The sequence below is a fragment of the Ailuropoda melanoleuca genome, chromosome 15 (assembly GCF_002007445.2).
Source record: "Ailuropoda melanoleuca isolate Jingjing chromosome 15, ASM200744v2, whole genome shotgun sequence".
Taxonomy (NCBI): Eukaryota; Metazoa; Chordata; class Mammalia; order Carnivora; family Ursidae; genus Ailuropoda; species Ailuropoda melanoleuca.
Window position 1 is genome coordinate 38,813,697 of NC_048232.1, and position 22,503 is coordinate 38,836,199.

General features: G+C 43.2%; 1 protein-coding gene across 1 annotated transcript in view; it reads right to left on the reverse strand.

Annotated features, from left to right (window-relative positions):
- The window catches only part of PPM1H (protein phosphatase, Mg2+/Mn2+ dependent 1H), a 242,326-nt gene that overhangs the window by 74,605 nt on the left and 145,218 nt on the right, over positions 1-22,503 (reverse strand). The window contains exon 6 of the mRNA XM_034643663.1: positions 6,774-6,858. Coding sequence (XP_034499554.1) covers positions 6,774-6,858 — 85 coding nt within the window. The remainder of the gene's footprint in view (positions 1-6,773; positions 6,859-22,503) is intronic.

Consider the following 22,503-nt stretch of genomic DNA (forward strand, 5'->3'; position numbering starts at 1 on the left):
AAAGAAAAGATTACTGAGTAATCTCTCTTCTTTCTTGCTCTTAGGAAGGGAAAAACCTTGTCAGATTATATGAGGGGAGGACTGGAAGCCTTACATTTCAAGATGATTTACCATGATAGAAAGTCTAAGGTCACGAATGAAATGAAATTAATAACATCGGCCAAGCCACTGATGGTCACACTAGTGGTCAAACGAGACGGCTCTTCCAGAGCCAAGGCTGGCTGCCTGATTTACATAAATAGAATATTTTGGTTTGGGTTAAACAAAAATGAAGGGAAAATGTTAAATGGCTGAGATCTAAATATGTATGTGTTGGAGTCTTTCATAAAGAATTCTCTGTCTTAATTTATCCTTAAAAATCTCAAAGTAACAAGAACCAAGCTTATGTATATATGCCGTTATAAAATTGAATATTGATAAAATTCTGTCTGGCTACGTGGATGTCAAGAAAGATTCACATTTAAATTTCTACATGGGACTGTACTGATCAACCAGAGAAAAGCATGCCCCTAAAATAACTCTAAAATTGTAAAATTTATAGCTTACGATAAAGGAGCCACATGGAAACTGGTATGCAAATGGATATATTAAACAAAATTGCCTAGATTTGTCAACTCTACAACAGTTTAATGTATAGAATAAGGGGTAAAGAGTATTCATTTACATAAAACATATAAAGTTTCCATATTCATATGCTTAATGCTTTTTTCCTCCCAAGTAAAAATCTGGGAAAGGAATTCATTTGAAGAGAGAACAACTCATGTCAGCAAAAAGAATGTGCCTGCATATCTTCAATCCCTTTGCATATGCAAATGCAATTTATAAATTTTATAAAAGGCCATAGAAGTAGTCCCAATGGCAGGATGGCCATACAGAAGTTCTTCATATGCAGTTAGATGTGAAACGAAGAGATTTTATTTTGTCTCTGATCCAGGCACAGTTGTAAGCACATTATAAATATTAACTCATTAGTCCTCATACCAATCATGGGAGGATCCTGTAATTACCCGATTTCACTGATGAAGCAACTAGAACAGAGAAAACTGTTTATACACAGCTAACTTTTGTCCTGGTAAGCCTCAGTGAATGCTATCTACCTCTTTCACAACATATTTAACTTTAACACTTTTAAAGTATGCACGACACTATCTTGCTTCTTTCCACTCAGATCAATTTTTAAGGGGCCCTATGGACACCTGACTCTGGCGCTATGTGCCCAACTTTTTCTTTAGAATGCTGCAAGGGACAGGGGTTTTAGAGAGTCTAAGGATTCTGTGTGTGTAGTAACTGTGCAGAAAGACAGAGCTTTTTTAAGAAGTTAAGGATACATTCTCATGGTTATTTTGTTTAGCCGCGTGGAATTCATTTTCTTAGGTCTGCACAGCAGGTTTAGAATACCTCAACACCAAGCCTCTGACTCCTCCCAACCTGGAATAAACAAAACATCCATTTAAATTCATTTTCAAAACCAAGGCTCTGTGAGCACCTGGGTGGCTCAGTTGGTTAAGCATCTGCCTTTGGCTCAGGTCATGATCCCAGGGTCCTGGGATTGAGTCCTGCATCAGGCTCTGTGCTCAGCAGGGGGTCTGCTTCTCCCTCTGCCCCTCCTCCTGCTTGTGCTTTCTCTCTCTCTCTCTCTCTCTCAAATAAACAGATAAAATATTAAAAAAAAAAATCAAGGCTCTGGAAGTGGTGAGGTTCACTTATAAGGGTAATGTCTTCAGAGTCTTTCCAGAAGCCAAGCAGTGTTCCCAGAGCAGCCAAATATAAGCTCTGCCTCTAAAACTCTGGGCAGTGCCATTTTTGTGCTCTAAAAATCTGGCTTCTCTGTGACACCTGTGTGATCAATCAAACCTAGAGTATGTATGAAAAAGGCCAACCATTTTTTACCTGCCATTTTTTAATTAGAAATTCTGAAACTCACACGCAGTTTTGCAAGAAAGGGTTAAGGGGCGGGGGGAAGAGGTGGGATTGGAGCAGATTTTCCATGACTCAGTCATCAAGCAAACCAGAGTGGTGGTGAAGTTGCCTCCCTGTGACTAAAGGCCTCCCGGGCTGAACCTGCTCTCAAGACTAAATGGGACATGGGGCTGGTGGGTCAGTCGTCACTTTTACTCACTAGCACACTCGACCCTTCCAAATCACAGTATCCTGTTTTAAAAAAGCAGGTTCGGAATTAAGGAATATACTTTTCAGGAGATCACTCTTAAGCATGAAAAATCCCGAAAAGCCAAGAGGCACGGCACCAGCACCGTCCACTTGAAACCTTTCCAAACCCAGCACCAGGGAAACAGCAAGCAAACAGAATCAGACTCGGCGGCGAAGGCTGGGGGTAGTTCCAAGGACACCGCAAGAAATCACCTCAGATAATGTTGCATTTGTACGTATCAAATGTGTATTTGAAACCCACTTTCATCTCTTCTGTACGTTGCCCTTGATGAAAAACAGCTGCAGACTTGGATTATCTACAAGGACAGAAGTGCATTATTTGAAGGTTTGATGATACCAGCACATCTTCATGTAATCAAATCAGAGTTTATAAATATGTCTAGGCAGAATGGAGGGGAAGCCATCACTCTCACACCTTGGGGCTACAGAGGTCCCCCTGAGGGAGATCCATTTCTGGCTGTCACCTGAAGCAAAGGTGGGGGTGGTTTTCTGGAGGCCACGGCATCAAAGCAGTAAATTCCGCTGAGACACAACCATAACCAGACTGCTTTCCCTCCTATCTGCACCCTGACTCCATCCAAACATTCCGTTTAGCTTGGTGGACCTCCTTAAATATTTTATTTCAATCATCCTGGAAACATTAAAAAAAAAAGGCACAGCAACAGAAGAGCAAGGCTTACCCAGGACTGCAGGCCAGCAGCTCTCCCTGGCTGCTGGGGCAGAAGTTCACAGCCCCCGACCCCTTCATCACACCTGCCACATTCCGTGTGAACACGTCAAACCCTCCAGCCTGCTTGATTAATCACCCTGCCCAAGAATCTGTGGAACAAAGTTCACATTACGGGAGAGCGGCACGAAGGGCCCTCCCGAGGTCAGAATGCAAGACCAAACAAAATTAACATGCCTGCCACATCCATCATCTTGTAATCTGTTTCCAGTACTGTAATCCCCAAACGTCCAGACTGTGCATACCAAGAACATTCCTCTTTGATGTGGATCAAAACGGTTCACGTACAATGGGCTCTGAATCTTCCCCATCTCCAAGAAAACCATTAACCATTTCTACATGTCAAACTGCAGACGCAAGCTCAAGTCAAGTCTCTGGGGACCTAAAGGTTTTAGTGCTTCTACCATAAATGTTTCTTCACACATCATAAAGAGAAAATTTAATTTGACCTAAGAATAAGGAGTACATTGTTACCTTCCAGTGATGTATTAACTCGTTTAGATCATGTAAAGGATACTATGATCCCCATTGCACTGAAGTGTTTCATAATCAGTTCAAGGGAATCGATCTTCCACAAAAAATGAACTGGTAGGATTGGATGCACTTAAAATTATGAGATATATACTGTATTTTATATTACCGCGGGATTACTTTTCATTTTGATTTCAGAACCTACGGTGAATATCTCAAGGGAGGTCTCCTACACATTTCACTTAGAAGAGATTCAGAGAGATGGTGTGAGGGACTTGGGATCACGTAGCCCTTGCCTGGGCTGGGCTGAGAGAAGTCATCACGCTACTGTTTTCCTCTCATAATTGATTTTTTTTTTAACACTTTATGCAATAAACCTAATTCTCTCAAATACTTTACCACAAAGGCTTCACCACAAGATTGTTTTACACTACAGATCCCCTAATTCTCTCAAAACTTCACTCAAAAAAAAAAAAAAAAACAAACTTCACCATGAAGATTTGCATCATAGATCATGTGACTATTATTACAGATTTGTTCATTTCAATGCATACATTTCTAGACTCCTCACAGAATGGGAAGTTGGATAACCAGGATATTTCATGTTCTGGTCATTTACACTCCTGTTGTCTGGGGAGAATAGTTATAAACCAGAGAAATGCATATGATTTAGGAGTAAGGATTAAAAAGAATGGGGACAGCTTTCTTACTTTTAGAAATTCAGCAATCAGGCTCAGAGTGGCTACTGGGCTCAGAGTATACTCGTGGGTAAGAGTGCACACACTGATTGTTTAATAGTGACACAAAAATACACATTAATCTTAGGAACATAAGGAGTGATTCCTAAATTAAAAATAAGGAAAAAGAATCATTGTGGTTTGCAGGCCAGTAGGATTTGTAGTGGCAAGACTGATTCATCAAACAATAATCAAATGAGTACTCTGTGCACAAAATAATTCTGCATGTAGTTTTCACTTAATCTTTATACCTGTCTTCTTAAGGCTTTCTATATCTGTTACTGGTGATGAAGCTGGGCATCAGTGAAGAGCCTTGTTGAAATCACAGACGCAGTTACATGACAAAGCTGAGATCAGAAGAAACACACATCTCATTGCAACCCTTGAAAAACAGACCACCAATATTTAGGAATCTGATAAATGTCAGCATTTCCATCCCTCCTTAAAAGTTAACATTTTGAACTCTCTGTACCATTCTTGTAACATGAAAATATGAAACTATTTCAGAACAAAAAAGTCAACCTGCTGTTCCACATTGGCTTGAGCAGGAAAACAGGACACGGTTTTCATGAAAGGGCAAGGAGGTGATGAAGACAGGGTGTAGCTGAGGCATGGGAAGGCAAAGGGCTGTGACAGGTTTCAGGGGAAGGCGGAGGGGAGAGTACTGTGTGGTAATGATCAGATGTCAATACAAATATTGGTTCTCTCTTTCATTTAGTCAACAAATCGCGATTTAGTATCTCCTCCGTGCTGGGTACAACACAAATGACTAAGGCAAGGAGCTTCCCCTCCAGGACTCAGTCGGGAAGGGGAAAGAGAGAAGGCAACCAGCAATACAATAGCATCGGCTCAGAGCCATGCTACAGGCTTCTACAGGGCACTTTCACAGCACGAGCACGGAGGACTGACACCCGCCGCTGGGAGAGGCAGGGGATGCTTCCTAGAGGACGTGACATTTATGCTGGGGTCTCAAAGCACGATGAGCAGTCTCCCTGGCAGAGGGCGGGGGAAGGGCCACGCAGCAGAGCATACGTCCAAAGGCATGCAGGTCAGGGAGATCAAGGTGCGGCCCAGAAATGGGAAGTGGTTCTCTGCCTACAGCCTGAAATGTGTGATGGTGTTGGTAGGAGCAGCAGAGAAATGGTACAGGAGACGGGGATTGTGACCCTAATTCTGGGTCTGCTGAGCATGGTCTGCATTCTGTACATGGTGAAGAACCAAAGAGTTTTAGGCAGGGGAGTGACACAGCCCACGATCACATCACTTAGGTGGCTTTGTGGAAGATGGATTGCAGAAAGCCAGACAGGTGACAAGGAGGGCAGCTGTTATGAACTCTACTTGGAAGGACCTCACAGCCTGAAGGTCCCTTGTGACCCCCTAGTCTAGCGTCCCACTGTGTAAGTAACAAACCGAGGTCTGGAAAGGTTAAGAGACTTGCACAAAGTTACCCAGCCCGCAAGTCACAGAGCTGGGACGGGAATGAGGATCTTCCGCAGCTGCGGCAGGACCCCGTCCCCCTGCCTAGACTGCCAAGGAGAAAGAGAGCTCTAAAGCCTGGGCTTCCCAGGAGCGGCTACGAGTTTATTTGCTTGAAAAAAACAACAGAAAGGTTAGAGAACAACAGCTGGTAAGAGTGAAGAAATGTTTTTACATTGGGTTTGGATTCCTGCTGTCATTATGTACCAGAGCAACTGAGCTTAGATATTGAGTAAAGCAAATTAAAGAGACAAGGGAATTGAGGGAAAGTGCATAGCCACTTTATAAATCGGCCGAAGTAATCAAACCCGGACTGTTCACAGATGCCGAAATTCAAAGACGTGAGCAAAGTCCTTTTTGAGTAGCCTGGATCAATTTTCTCCTAAGAGCAGAGGATCACTACTTTAGCCGTGTTGTCTAAAAAGAAAGCCACTTGGCAAGAAAATATTTCATCCACAGAACTACTATTCATGCCGTCAGTCCCCAAAGATGCCCAAAGTAATCTGGCATGACTGCCACTGTCACTGAACTGAGACTGGAAGCCAAATGCCCTAGCCCTGGAATATGAGGACAGGGAAGTGCCTTCTCTTTTCCAGAAAACTCAAATCTCGAGGTGAAGCAAAAATGCTCAAGATCTGAAAAACCAAATAGCCCCCTAGAGCCCACTCATAATTTTTCACTCCAAAGAGGGTGATCTACACGGAGAACTTATTTTCAGGACAGAAACAGATTTTCTGACGCCCGCATCTTTCCCAAAGGGCCCTCGAGACTTCGTATCTGCGTGTGAAGCAGTGGGGTATCAGCAGGATCTTGGGGCTGCCTTCCTCCTCAGGACTGAGCCCCCATTTTGAGTTCAAGTGAGTAGCGGGCCAAGGAAGAGAGGTGTCTGTGTGATCCAACACCCATTTCATATTGTACCTACCAACCCATTAAGAGAAACAGAGCACATCATGTCTTCGATTGGTTACAGATGGGAGAGAAACAGCCACAATAATAAATTCACGGAGGTGGAGTGTGTCGTCACACACGGAGCCAGGATGTGTGATCCAGAAGGTGTGTGTGGGGGAGTTAATACCATATGTCGTTTGACTGCCGTGGGCCTGCTCCCATGTCAATAGCAACACGTTCCTCCAAAACAGCTGCGGCACCATCCCGGATGCCACGGCACTCCGCCAAACCGGCAGGACTCTTACCAGGTACTGAAGTCGCTGGCGCTCGGTCTCGGGGGTAAATTCTGAAGACATGGGGATGATTTCTCCATTTCTGATGATTATGGCCCTGAAACGGTCAAAAAAAAATGTATTGTCAGTAGCCAACCTCCTCAATACCTCAATTCTGTGATAACTCCACGGCTTGGCTCAGGCGCCTGGGTGGCTCAGTCGGTTAAGCGTCCGACTCTCGATTTCGGTTCAGGTTGTGATCTCAGGGTTGTGAGAATGAGCCGCATGTTAGGCTCCACACAGAGTCTGCCTGAGATTCTCCCTCTCCTCCCCACTTGCACGCACTTGTACACTCTCTCTCCTTCTCAATAAATAAATAGAATCTTAAAAAAAAAAAAAAGAACACATGTGAAATGCCCAAGGGACACATTTTCCTCTAACCTGCATGGCAATGTTCACTGCTACCAACTGTGAATCCCTCACCATATTACAGGTATCTTTACCCGAAGAACATTACATTCTGGTTAGCTTACATTAACTTCCTCTGCTAGCTGGAACTGCCCCTAGATGGTAGGCCAGCACCAACCATCCCACTTGGCACATAATAGAATGGATCAATAGAATGATGGAAATTGAGGCTTACTCTAGACTAGTGCTCTCCAATAGAACTTTCTGTGGTAATGGAAATATTTTGATCTGTGTAATCTAATATGGTTAGCCACATGGGGTAACGAGCATATAAATTATGATTCGTGCAGCTGAGAAAAGGCGTCTAAAAGAAAACCAGTGGGAGCTATGAGAAAATGGGAAATTTCAGGGGAGCGGACTGGGAAGAAGATGTAATATTTGTATTGTTTCTTTTATTATGATGGCAAAAATAGGACAAATTAAAAGTTCCTTCTTATAAATCCAGAGTCACTTATAAAATGCAACCCCCCCCAAGAAAGGTGATATCCACCATTCACAAATTGGTGCGTTCATTCAAATGGTCTCTGTCCTAATTCATCAACTAAGACTAACTCCCTGAATGAGGGAGTAGGGGTTTGATAGAGGATGGAGAGACTTGGAGAGCTTGAAAGGAAGGTCGAGGTTAGAGCCTAATCTCAAAGTAGCACGAAGGGCCCTGAGAACCGGGGAATAAGGTCAAAAGTCATTAGGCAATAAATTCCAAAGGCAACCTTCTATTTCAAAATTTTGCTTAGAGCTAGTTTTCACTCTTATTCTTCCCCTTTTCTACATGGTCCCTGAATTCCAGCTTCCAGGCTCCAACTAGGAAAGTTGGCTATCTGGGAAGGAAGTAAAAGATAATGAGTCAGGGGAGGAAGGTAGAGAGGACAGAAGACAGTGTCAGAGACCACGGAGGAGGGTGTGCGGGGAGGAGCCAACGATCCTCGCTCCAACGCCATCAGGCCACGGAAGCAAGCTACTCTCATAGGACCTACGTGCGAAGTCAGCAGCCTTGTCCTTTTAGTTTGCTCTTATATTCCAAGTGCTTAGCCTGTCACACAGCAGGAGCCCCATAACTATTTGTTGAATACAGAACAGTTGAGAGAACAGTTGAGAGAACTCTCAGATGTTTTTTCCTTGAATTTGAGGCAGTAAGACAGGCAGCAGACGCTCACGTGCACAAGTAAAGTGGGGTTGACTTCAGAGCCAAGAGGGGCTTCACCTAGAAATGTACCTGTTCCCTCTGCTATCTTGTTCTCTTCCTGACCAGGGTTGAGTCCAACCATCACGTCCCACGGTGGGCCTTCCCTCCATAAGTTACTCCCTCCCTGTAGCCTCAACCTCTCTTTCCTACAGCTCTCTGCCCATTGGCCCATAGTTCAAACCTATGCTCAGAACACTTTCCATTTACCATCAAACAAAACAGAACAAACACGGATACTCTCCTAATCCATAACCCACCTTTCAGGGCCTGTTTTCTTTTCTCTCCTACTGAGATAATAATCGACATTTAGGGGCTATACTTCCTTCCCTTCCTCTGGACCAGCTACTCCTCTCGAGAGTCCTTTAGCCCAGGAGAATGCCTTCTCTTGCCTTCCTGCTTTACCTCCGAGGCCCCTTCTCTGTGGTACCATGGTGTGTATGTCACAGCCCTTCCCAATCCTCAGCACGACGGCTGCTCCCATGGCTTCTCTAACTACCTGAGCACATCTTCTGGTCAGAGCCTGAGTCCTCGCCTCTCAATCTCCATCCAGCACACAATGCCTGGCCTGTGACAGACACAGTGACTGCTGCTGGGTAAATGACTATGTGGATGAAGAGAGAGTGAGCTACACTTGGGTGGGTCAACAGACGTACCCAGAGCCAAGGCATTGAAGAAAGCTTTTCCTAGTAACAACATTATTGTCTCTAATTGTCTAACTGTATACAGTCTGGACCTTTAAACATCCATATGCCTTTTCATTGGTTTTACAAAAAAGACAATGAACATAAAAAGATGCCATTCTGGCTAGGCCGCCACTAAAAAAGTGACTTGAGAGATGAAGGCAAATGAGGCAGAACCCTTGTCCTTGGGGAGCAGGAGAGAGGGAACACAGCCAAGGGAGCAGCCACCACTATGTTTACTCTGTTTCTTAAATCTCAAATTCACACACAGTGAGGTATCATCCTTCAATTCCCATACTCACTGCTGGGCTAACTCTAGCTAATTACTTTCTTTAATAGATCTTTATATCAAATCCATCTATGTGCAGAACATTCTTCATTTCTGTTTGAACTACCAAGTTCTTCCTTTATGAGACACCCATGGATTAAAGATGACAGCATGTTTGGCAGTCAGACTTTCCAGTCCCTAAATCATGATGCCTCCTCCTATGTGCTTCCTGGCTTCCTTTTGATCTTTCACTCTTTCATCCCTCTGATCCCGGGATCAATGTGTCAGAGTCCTGGTCTCCAATCTGGAGCAGGGCAGTGAGAGGGAATGGGTTTCAAAGGGAATAGCGTGCGTGTGAAGGCTGACAAACCTTGCACTGAACAACCAATAAACCGGAGAAATGCTTTAAAGCTACATTCTGTCATCATAGGGTTCTTGGACACTTCCTATCTACTACTTCATTATTTTATGAGCTGTTTTCCTAAGGAAAACTATTTAAAACAAAACCCAAAGAAAAGCTGTGGCAGCAGTAAGCATCACGGAGAATGAGGCATCTGCCCTGGCCTTTCTTCTGGACCCTCAGATCTGGACGTATAGATAGGACTATGGTCAGATTTTGGATGACATTCCATTTCCTTACCCAGAGACTGGCCAAAGATTAAGTGAGGAGGTTCCTAGGGTTGGGTAATTTAATCAACTGGCAACCACTTCCTACCTGGTATCTCCTACCATACAGAGGGGTGGTTTCTAAGCATAATCCCCAAAGTTAATGCTAGCCTTTCATTCACAGAGACTGAAACTGAAATCTACACGCTTTCATTTCTTGTCCAGCACAATAGATGGAGCCTTATTTGTAATATGGTGAAGGGTAGGTCTAATGTGTTCTTAGGAGTCAACTGCAAGGATGGGAGAAGAAAAGGCAAAGCAAAGACATTAACAGTTTTTTAAATGTTCTCCCACCCTCCCCAAACATTAGCTACATGAGAGGATAAAAGCAGTTTATTGCTAATTGATGAGAATTTTGAGTTCAAGAGAATAATTTCTGGAAAACCTTGCCATTTCTATCCTCTAATGTCACGATTTGGAGTCACAAAGACCAATTTTTTGTTCCCCAAGTTAGTCAAATCATTAACCGGTCAAGAGAAAAATAAGGGGTCAAATAAGATGCTCATTTCAAATATTCACTTGATTTTACAACTTCTGTTAAAGGGATCACACCACCTCCTGTGAAATCCCACCTCAGAGCAGGCTTGACACTCTCCAAGAGGCATGTGGCAAACAAGCAAAGGGAAAAAAAAAAATGGGTAAAAGATATGATTAGGCAACTGACAGAAGGGAAAATGCAAATGTTCAATAAACACATGAAAAGATGCTCGATCTCACTAGTCCAGGAAAATGCAAATTAAAGTAAAAATAACATATAACTTTTGCTCATCAGATTGGCAAACGTTTGCTGAAAAAATTAACAAGGGGTAGTAGTTCTTATAGGGTGAGAGGAAAAAGCCATTCTCATAATTAATGGGAATGTAAATGGTTATACCTTTCAATCTATTATAATGACCCAGTCGATGGGTCAGTTATCCTACTTAAGGGACCATATCTTAAAAAAATAGAAGACTCAGTATGTAGGATATACAGACAAGAATTCATACTTGACATATTTGTTGCAGCAAAGACTGGAAATAGCCTCACTGTCTATCAAAAGGGGAAATACTGAATGGATTGGTTTATAATCCAGAAGATATTATTATACAGTCATAAAAAAAAAAAAGAGTTAAGTACATTCTGTGACCTGGAGGGATCCATGATGTACTGTTAAGTGAGAAAAGCAAGTTTCAGAGTAATATGTGGTTTAAGCCCACTTTTGTAAAACAAAAACTACACACAGATACCCCCATATATGAGGACTCTGATCTGAGGCCAAAACCTGGTGTGCTCCTTCAGAAGCCACCCCGGCAGTTACCAGGCAGACCCCGCCAGGGAAGCCGCCCTCCCCCACCAAACTGGGTCCCCAGCCAGTGCACTGCAGTCTCCGCAGAGAGCCTCCCCCTTCCCCACCAGCCACATTTATGAGCAAATCTGCCTTCAGATTTGCTCCACAGGAATCCTGGCTCCAGCACTTTTCTCCATGCTCACTCAATACTTTTCCACTTAGAATCCTTCCCCGTCTCACCTCCTCCCCGCACTGCACCATCCCCTGGTTTAAAAGACAGAGGCCTTTTGTCCAGAGCTCCTCAGCAGTGAGAAGATTCCCTCCTGTCTGTGCTCCATGCCAACTGACCTCGCCTGCCCAGGTGCCCTTCAGTGGGGGAAAACGGAACCCTGGGGGGGCTGGCACTTTTCTTTTTCATTGCCTCTTGCCTGCAGATCACAGGAAGTGAATAAAGGTTGACTGCTACCTTCAGTTTGGCTCATTGCCTTCATTGGACCACCGTGACACCTGGCTGCTTGACTGGATAAAAATACGTTTGATTGAGCAGGGAGAAAGGTATGGAAGTGGGAGAGTTAATTTTTCCTCACATATCTTTTTGTTATTCGACTGCTACCAGGAACGTATGTCCCTTCTGTTTGCCCAGAGTTGGCCAAATATTCACAGAAGACCTAAAGTCCTACTGAGTGCAGATTCATCTCTGTTCCACTACCAATCTTTGTAAACCCTGTGTGCCCCAAGCACTAGACCACAGACTCTACCCAGTGGCCCAATCACACGTCAGAGGTCATCAGTCAGAGTTCAGGTGTGATGGCAGAGGGATCCCGTAGCTGTGTCAGGAGCCGCTGAGAAACCAGTGGCTGGATTTTGTTATAAAAGAACTGGTTAAACCTCAAAATGTCTTCGTTGTAAGACATTTTAAAATGTCATTTAAAAATGACACTTGGAGAATCACAGGGCAAATGCAGGAAGACTTTTGTCAGCACTCCCTTTCTGTAACCCTCAGGAAGCCTAGACACGCACGCTCCGCCAGGCACATGCCCAGGCAGATGGCCTCGCAGTCCCTCTGCCGCCTCAAGGTAAATCCTTTGCCTCAAAACCAAACAAAATCCTCAAGTTCCCAGTCACATGACTTTGCAAATAGATGCCATACAGACATGGTATGAGGACAACTAGTACGTATGTAATTGTCAGCTTCAATAGAAGGCTTTCTCCAAGTGGCACAAAGAGTGGGAAAAATGGATATACACATATAAATTTATAAATACAGACTTTATATATATATATTATATATATATATATATATACACATACCCCTAAGTAAGTACACAAGCATGTACACACACACACACACACACACACACACCTCCAAGTTTAACACCGGCACACTCTGTAGAGCAGAAATGGAAAAGAAATACAAAATCTCCGGGCTCCTGCACGTAAAAAGCAGGTCATGGTGTCCAGCAGTCCAGTTTCCATGGAGTAAGAGGTGTGAAAAGTCTCCCAAGCAAAACAAAAGTGAGGGATCAAGCTCACTCCTAAAGTCAGAATTGAAACTACGTTGCTTCATCTTGCCATCCCTGGATTTCTTCTTTTGTCTGAAGCATGGGGACAGCCAGCCACCAAAGAAAGTGCTTTGAGGCTCATGTTTGAAAGAGTCCCAACAGCACAGAACTTCATTCCAATCTCTCATTGTTAAGAGGTCAGCCAGCCAGGAAGCATGGAACCCAGCCACGTGTGTCATTAAGTATGCGTAAATGTATGACACACGAATATGCAGGAGGAAGGTTCTGCACTATCTGCCCTCTCTGGGTTGTTGTAAGTTCTGACAGTTTACCCAGGGGTGATAATGTGAAACCAGAGCACGAACTGACCAATACTGTGGGGTGATGGCTAATTGCTGAACCCTCTCCCAGCTCCGACAGTCCATGGCACTGGAGGGATGAACGTGCATGTGCATTACCTGTGGTCATGAGGACACACATTATGGCAGAAATGGAACTGGCCTGGGAATCAGAATTTGTAGGTGCCAGCCCCACCTCATGCCCGTCTTTGGCTCTGGGTCTTGGTGTCCTTGCCTAGAAAAAGGGGAGATAGGACCAGATCGTTTCTCAGGCGTCTTTCAAGTCTAAATTTAAATGGTTCTGAAAATAAGCCTCAGGTATGTAGGGTAGAGAAATAGGGACAAACTGGTACAGTGACTGCTTTTCTCCTCAGGAGGTGGCAAACACCACAATTTAGATTCTAATAAATATAAACCAATACTGAAGTGCGAGGCTGGGAGAAGTCACCCTTAGTGCATCTATTAAATCATAAGGGACAAGGAGCCCATTATCGAGCAAGCCCCCCCCACGTAATTTCACTGTTGTCACCAGTCTTGGAACGCAGAGCTGCAAACAAAAGGCATCTTCCACACTGTTAAGAGTATTCATGGGATGCCCTGATTCCATTACACACTTTTTCAGCTGAAAGTGATTCGAAACGCAACATTAAACCGCACATTTCCAGAACAGAGGAGAAAATCTGATACAAGGTGACAAAGAGAAACCATTCGGAAAACCCTTTCTGACAGTGTATATCAATTCCAAAGTACAGGGAGGAGGCATCCATTTTGTCAAAAAGCATCAGACCTTGTGAGTCCTGTTCGGGTGCAGCAGAAGCCTCTGTCTCCTTCAAAGATATTAGAAATGTGTCTACGTAAAGAAAGCAGGGCAGCTGATGGAACACGCAGGGGTGACCACCGTCAGAGGACAGCCAGGCTGTCGAGGCTAATTAGAGGTGCAAGAAAATAGCTGAAGGGAAAAAATAATCCCACGAGCCTGGAATTAGTTTGGGTGTGTTTCTAGTCATTCCATTTTCAGAATGGATACTGAAGAAAAAGTTTTCAAATACGATGATTCATTTAACAGAGCCTCAAGCACACAGTTGAGTTTCCCAGCAAAAATATTCACAGAGAAATGGTCAGGAGGAAAAAACCACCGATCTTTAAGTAGCAGCACAAATAAGTGACCACTTGTAGGGCAATAACTGAATCGGGTGTTCCTTGGTTTTCTTACAAGCAGACCAGTCTGTATTCCTGCCACCCAGAATAACTTCTCAATGTCATAATTCTGCCACTTTCTACAAACATCTTGCTTTACCAGCAATGTTCATGAAACCCAATGCACCAGCACAACGTTTCCCAAAGTAAAAGCCTCAGAGTCATTAAAGAAAACTTTTTGACGTGATTATTTCTTTAAAAAAAAAAATGACAAGGGGTCCATCTATAAATGAACAGTGGGGTTATTTGTTCTACTTAAAAAAAAAAAAACAAAAAACTATACTCCCTGCTCAGCAGGGAGCCTGCTTCTCCCTCTCCCTCTCCCAATCATAAATGCGTACATACATACTATAATCCACATTTCATAAAGTTCATCCAATTAAAAAGTGTGCAATTCAGTGGTTTTTAGTAAATTCACAAGGTTGTCCAACCATCACTACTATATAATTCCAGAACATTTTCATCACTTCAGAAAGAACCCCTCACCCTACCAGTACCCATTAGCAGTCACTCCCCATTCCCCCACCTCCCTCAGCTCCTGGCAACCACAGATCTACTTTGTTTCTATGGATTTGCCTATTCTGGATGTATCATATAAATGAGATCATATAACATACAGCCTTTTGTGCCCAGCTTCTTTCACTTAACATAACGTTTACAAGGTTCATCCTTGTTGTAGCACGCAACAGTATTTTATTCCTTTTTATGGCTAAATGAATATTCCACTGTATAGATATACTACCTTTTGTTTACCCATTCATCAGTTGATGGACATTTGGGTTGTTTCCACTCTGGGAATTGTAATTAACACTGCTATGAACGTTCATTTACAAGTTTTTGTGTGATTATGCTTTTAATTCTCTTGGCTATATGCCTAGGAGTGGAACTGCTGAGTCACATGGTAACTCTGTTTAATTTTCTGAGGAACTGCCAATTGGTTTTCCAAAGTGGCTGCACCATTTTCCATTGCCAATGCTGGGTTTTAAAATTTTCTCTTCAAGTACCACAGAGTTCAAACTAAATTTACTTCTGAAAATCCCACAGTCATTTCTCATTTTACACAGTTTTAAAAGCACTTTGCTGGAAAGTTCTGCCTGTATGCTTAGATGTCATTGCACACATGGAACACTTAAAGGTTCATTTCCCATGTCCATCAGAGGGTATATATCTGGTTCTTCTCAAGTGAAGGGTCAATACGATAATCTACAGCAATGCACAGCCCCCTAGCACAAATGTATACAAACATTTCTCAAGCCCCAAAATGGGCACATTTTTCTCCCTATATCAAGTAGCTAGACTGGGTGAAACAACGGAAGGAATTTATTTTTTTCTCTACTATAGTCATTTTTGGAGTAGGATGGCTCCCCCTTCCTTTTTTAAAAATCAATGATGACTACAAAGGCTTAGGGTTCGTGTGCCAAGGCAGGTAGGGCAGGCAGTCTTTACTAATGCTCTGCATTAGTCACACCAAGGTTAGAGTTGTGTCCAATTCTGACCTCTTCACTTTAAAAAGGCAAAGCAATGGAGCAAATGAACAGAATCCGAAGAAGAGAAATAAAAACAAGTCAAGGGGGTGGAAAATAGATGCTTTGAAGGAAATTAAAGCAACTGTGGTATTTCAGCCTGAAGGAAAGAATGAGGAATGATTCGATCACACTCTCCCTTCACACGATTTGAAATGGTTTTATTCAAAGAATGGTGGGTGACCAGTTCTTCATGCTCAGAATAAAACAAACAAGAGGAAATTCTATTTAAATCAAATCAGTAAGATTCTATGGCTGGAAACGGAAAAGAGTTTTCAGATCTTCACAATATGCATTGATCGAAGCCCATGAGTCCCCACCCCCGGAATTCAAAAGGACACGAGAGAGCTGGGTCTATAGTCGCCTGCCAAGAGTCTTGAGGCATCCTTCGCTGTTTTTCTTTACGATGCTATAAATCAAGAACTACACCTGCTTTGGAAGGGCAGAGTCAGATCCATGAGCAATTCATTCTAGACTGTGTAATGTATTGAGAAGGTCTTGCAACTGACACTGTGTAAGTAAACAGGACATCCTTGTTGCCACAGCCCCTGCTCAAAATTAAGCTGCATGACTTCACCTTGAAGGGCAGGTGGGCTTGCTTGTGGCCCGTGGTTAGGACAGAGGCTGGATGCCTTCCCTGTAGGCCTCCCTAGTTCTACCTACTCACAGTTACCCCATGCCAGTTCCTTATACAACAAAGGCTTGGGAAGCTCATCTCTCATTCACTGAACATAACCATCAGTTAGGTTTTGGAAGCCAGTCGAAGTGTGCTGGAAAGTAACCAGGGCTTGGAGTCCAAAGTCTAGTTCAAGCTTGGAACTAGCTATGCTGGGAAAATCAGCTCCTCTGTTACTTGATTTTCCCCATTTGAAAAATGGGTCAATACCACTCTCTCCAAATTAGATGAGTTTATTTGCAAAAGACGTTTAGTAGGGGCCCCTGGGTGGCTCGGTCAGTTAGGCGACTGCCTTCGGCTCAGGTCATGATGCCAGGATCCTGGGATCGAGCCCTGCATCAGGCTCTCTGCTCCTCGGGAAGCCTGTTTCTCCCTCTCCCTCTGCCCCTCCTCCAGCCTGTGCTCTCTCTCTTGCTCACTCACTCTGTCTCTCAAATAAATAAATAAAAAGTTAAAAAAAAAAAAGACATTTAGTATAGTTTGGGTTTTTTTTGCTTTTTGTTAAGTATAGTTTATTAATGATGCTGATTGAATCATTAAAGGAAATTCACATATCCCGAGCCAAACTAAAACAGTTACTTGGAACTGTGTTATTTTGTACAGTAACTGCCCACAGTTGTGACCCTAAGGAACTGTATAAACAAAAAAATAAATTGTACTTAGGTGGCCTCACGTAGGCTTTAATGATAAAATGGTATGCTGATTTCCCATTGTCATTTCACGTGTTCAGATACCTCCAGAATTCCATAGAAAACAAGGGAGATTGATAGGGTAGTACTGGAACATTCCTGCTTCTCTTGATCACTAGCTTTAAAACCCCACCCTGTTCATTAATATTAATGCCATAATCTCAACATTTTTCTAAGCATATCTGTAATTTAAGATTTTATCTTGACAAAGATATATAAAAGGTTCTCATGCCAAATTCCCTTTTCTTACAAGAATCCTGCTTAACCCACAATTTACCTAAGGCTATTGCAATTGTCCAAATGAAAAATGAGAGTCTGGACTACCTCTATGGGAATAGATAGAAATCTCGGAGATAGGGGCGCCTGGGTGGCTCAGTTGTTAAGCGTCTGCCTTCGGCTCAGGGCGTGATCCCGGCATTCTGGGATCGAGCCCCACCAGGCTCCTCTGCTGGAAGCCTGCTTCTTCCTCCCCCACTTGTGTTCCCCCACACCCTGCTTGTGTTCCCTCTCTCGCTGGCTGTCTCTATCTCTGTCAAATGAATAAATAAAATCTTTAAAAAAAAAATTCAAAAAAAACATTAAAAAAAAGAAGTCTCAGAGATAAAATACATTAAATTTTTTTATTCTATCTGTATTTATCATATGCATATAATTTTTAAATATATCCTCCCGGGTAAAGGAAATGAAATGTCCGGGAATCCACTGTAGATCCCAACTTTGTTCCTGGAGGATGATGATGTCATTAATGGCAGGGAGACAAGGAAAGAAGTCAATCTGGTGAAGAGGATACTGCATTTTGACTTTGCCTGTTGAATTCAGGGCATGTGCCTGATGCCCAGGTGGAGGGACTAGTAAGTACACAGCTGGAAATGTGGGTGGGATGCTCAAGGGTGAGGTCAGCCTTAGAAAAACAGACTTGGGAATAGTTATGTTTACATGGTCATCGAAACTATGGAACTGAAACAAGTGCTCCAGGAAACGTAGATAGAAAAGGTGGGTGTAAACATTAAGTGAGAACACAGAAAGATGGGTCCATTCCCTCATTTACCTGGTGAACTCTTCACAGAAGAAGTCAATGAACTGAAGTTGGCCTCCACAGTGTTCTCCGTGGAATGCTCTTAAGAGTGATAGTAGGCAACCACCAAAAAAATTCATGCTGAGGAGAATCTGAAAAACACCTTCCTTTAAGAACACTGTTGCCCCTCAACAGCTTCCCTGATGGCTCTCATTGCACAGGCGGGAAATCTCTTTGACATTTACAGGTGAAGAAACATATTTTGGACTTTTATGTTTTTGCCATTTTGCAAATACTCAGACCAATAGTATGGAGTTAAGATCCCATTACTTCTGATGGGAAGGCCAAGGGTGGACAGTACCACCAACCTATCAAAAGTGTTCATAAAGCTGAAGCCCAGAATAGATTTATACTTATGGAACATGGTGAAGACAACGGAACTGGCCTGCCTTAGTTATATTTGAAAAATGGAGGCAATTGAGAAAGAGACTAATTGGCTGCTTGAGAGCAAAGGTGTGATGCTTACAGACGACAAAGCAGAAGCGGTACTATTTTATTGCTCTTTTACCTGTCAGATTGAGAAGGGGAAAATAGCCTTGAGAAAAACAAAAAACAAGCAAACAAACAAAAAATAAATAAAGCCCAAGATAGATGAAACCATTTCAGAAGAGAACTCTGCCACACTAAATGGGATCAAGTCCTCTGGCTTCAACAGATTACATCTTGGGGCCCTAAAGTCCTCAAAAACGAGGCTGTCATAGTTCTGTCGGGATCTGGGAGGAAGTACAGTGAAGAAATGTGCCCAAGGATTGGAGATGAGCAACTCAGGTCGATTTTCAACTAGACGACAGATTCACTCAACAGAGGAGGGTGGCTTGGTATCACTCACTCTGGAGTAAGATTCTAGAGCAGACCCATAAAGAAACGGCTTGAGAGGGGCTAATAACGGAAAGCCCAGATCACTGGTGGTCTGCCTGGTCCTTCTAAGAGAGTAAAGCATGTCATTCCCAATGCTCCCCCATCGCTTTTTTGGTCCAAGTGAAAGAAACACTGCAGGCAGAGTATCAATTGGGACTTCAGAAACCAACACAATTTTTCATAATCTTTTGGTGGACAACGAAGAATAGAAACTAGTGTAAGTAAAAATAAGCAAATTAAAAATGGTTGAAATGTCCACAAAATTTAAAGAGTTCCAGTCCATTAGACAGTGTCTGTGGTACGGTTCTGTGGTCGGGAAGGTCAGGGTGGGCTTAAGGATGCTCTCTTTATGGCGGGGGGAGGTAGTGAGCAGCTCTAGAGTGCATGGGTCTGCTCCGTTCTGAGTGGCATCATGTGTGAACAGGGAAACATCACATGAACCGGGCCAGGGCCAGAGACCTGGATGATGAGGGGCTCACACCGGCTCTCTGGGGAATGTGTGAAGGAAACCAGGGATGTTTATTCTGAACAAGATTTGTGGAGGATTACAACAGGTGCCTTCTAATGCCTGAAGGAGCACGAGTGGAAGACTAAGTCATCACACCTGGGTGGAAGGAATATGCCTTTCTTTTCTTAATCTTAATTATTTTTATTTTTAAAAACTACAAGTAACTTACACTGCTCATGTAATAGAAAGTTTTGTTTTGGTTTTTGTTTTTACAGAAGTTCATGAGGCAAACATGCAAAGACATATACAAAATAAATGTCTTGAGGAGAAGGTTATCATAACAAAGAGGAAGTCCAGGCCAGGAAGTGCAGAGATTCTGCTGAGCTGGCTACACTAAAGAGTATCTCTGGAGAAACAGAAGGAAAAAGTAGGGGTAGATGAGAGGAGGGTGGGTAGTTGAATTTCAGAGAAGCTGACTGACAGAGCTAAGGAAGAGATGATGACACGTGAAAAGCTAAAAACCTGTGGAACAGTCTCTTCCAGGAACAGCAGCAACAAGAGGGAGAGACCAACCAGGATTTCTAACCATGAGCCAGTTGGATCTAGTTAAGCTAACTGGAGAGGTGGCTGGAATATCAGTAAAGATTTAACCAAAGCCAACAAGTATCTCCAAGGGGTCAAAGAAGAAAAATCTCCTCTTCCAGAGTTTACAAGGAACACGGGATGCTGTGACTGGTCCAGTTGGAAAATGAGGTCAGGGAGAGGATGGGTGATCAGAAAAAGCACCCCAGTAGGGAGGCCTAAGAGAAAGGCCGATGGCCAAATGGGGGCTGATGGGCACTGTCTGGTTCTTTTTAGTACGTCCACAACTGAGTCATTCCAACCATGTGAGGTGCCTCAGCAAAAAGGCCTCTTATCCCTGCTCTCCCTCACACTCTGATAAGGTTCAGTTATCAGTCTGAATTCTCTGAGTATGGATGGGAGGGTAAAGGAAAAGAGAACATCACCAACAAAATAAGGAGCATGATTTTCAATAGATAAACCACTTTCCATTTTCCTTGGCCCAAAGTAGAAACTTCGCCACTTAGCATCTGTGAAAGAGTAGGAATGTCATTCCCATTTTTGACACAAGGATGTACAGGAAAGGGGGTGTGTGGATGGCTCAGTTGGTTAAGCGTCTGCCTTTGGCTCAGGTCATGATCCCAGAGTCCTGGGATCGAGCCCCACATCGGGATCCTTGCTCAATGAGGAGCCTGCTTCTCCCTCTCCTTCTGCCTGCTACTCCTCCTGCTTGTGCTCTCTCTGTCAAATAAATAAAATCTTTAAAAAAAAAAAAACGTACAGGAAATATTTATACTATGGGCTAGTACATTTGAAAAAATATAAATCTTCAAGTGAATAAAAAAATCTTTAGCCCTATACAAACTAGTTACTTAAGAGTCTAACTTTCCCCCTCAAACTATGAGAGAAAAACATACCAGTTCACTCTCCTAGATCTCACAGGAATGAAGAAAGAAAAAAACAAAACAAAGGAAGAGGTAAATTCACTGGAAGAAAAACACACTGGAGTAAATCTACCAGAAATGTGTCATCATAGATACACTGTTTTTAAGTGTTCTTCTTGGGGCAAGGTTCAAGCTGTAAGCTTGTTCTTATAGTAACCCTGTTAGAGAGGCATTTCCTACAACAACACCCCTCTACAAAAACACTCAGGAGAAACACAATCCATCAAATCCCATGTTTCCGTGTCCCAGTTTCTATGGACCTATTCAAATTTCCATGTCAAATGTTTGGCATCGGTCAGCAAGTCCCACGTGCCAAGAACAAGAGGCTCTTAGAGCACAATCACCCCTGTCCCATTGGCTGGTCCCATTCACAACCACCTCTCAAAGGAGAAACCCAGATGGAAGCTTTCCACAAGCAAACCTTTATAGCCTCAGCCTGGTGCAATTTAAGAGTGAGGTTCAGAAGCAATTAGAGAGAGCATTAATAGAGCCATTTGTTATAATTCGAAACATGAGTTTGCTGTTCAAAAGGCTAACCGTAGTGCTTGAAGCTAAGTGCTTAAAACTGCCCTGGAATCCTAAAGTAATATATCCTAATTACAGTCACATTCCTTCAATCACAGATGAAAAAGCTCACACTTTCTCATGTTTGGCTGGGATCACTTAGATCCCACTCGTTGTAGCCGTGAGATCCCTTTCATGAGAATCAACATCTTCATTTGGTTTCCACATGAATAACTGTTGGAAGCTACAAAGTCTTTGAAGAGCATCTATTTTTGCCTTGAGGTCTGGTGGCGTCAGAGTTCACATGAACCTCACAGATGAAAACTATCTGAGTGTGATTTCATCTGTGCCTACAGCCCTCTCACCAAGGGGAGGTCCCTGCATGTGTGGGGTTTCTCTATCTCTACGGCTTATGTGTTTATTTGTAGTTAAAATTGTTTTCACCAGTTTCCGAGGAGTAAGGAATTTAAAGATGATCTACGAGGCACGGTCATCAGGGAATGAACGTGGGAGAACTCACTGGGACAGTTAACCCAAACTGCAGCTCCTTGGCTGCATCAATGCTGACTTTAGCAGTGGGACATAAGCTTTGCCAAAGCTCCAAACTTCTTCTCTTTCCACGAACACAACTGCCATCTTTGTTCCCTCGCCGGCTACACTTCATGGATACCTTTAAATGGTGGAGAAGAGAAAAGGGTATCTGACCCAAGAGAGCTTTAACTATCTGGCAGCTAAATGGGTTTCTCTCTCCCAAGAGAGGTTGTGTGGCCAAGCCGCTTCCCAGAACGACTCAAAACGTTACCTGTCTTATAAAAAGGTGGTACAATGGCCACATGACCTGGGGTAGTTCTGGGGGGTGAGCTCTGGGTCTCAGATGGGAGATCAGGCTGTAAGCACACGCCGGTCAGACTCTGCT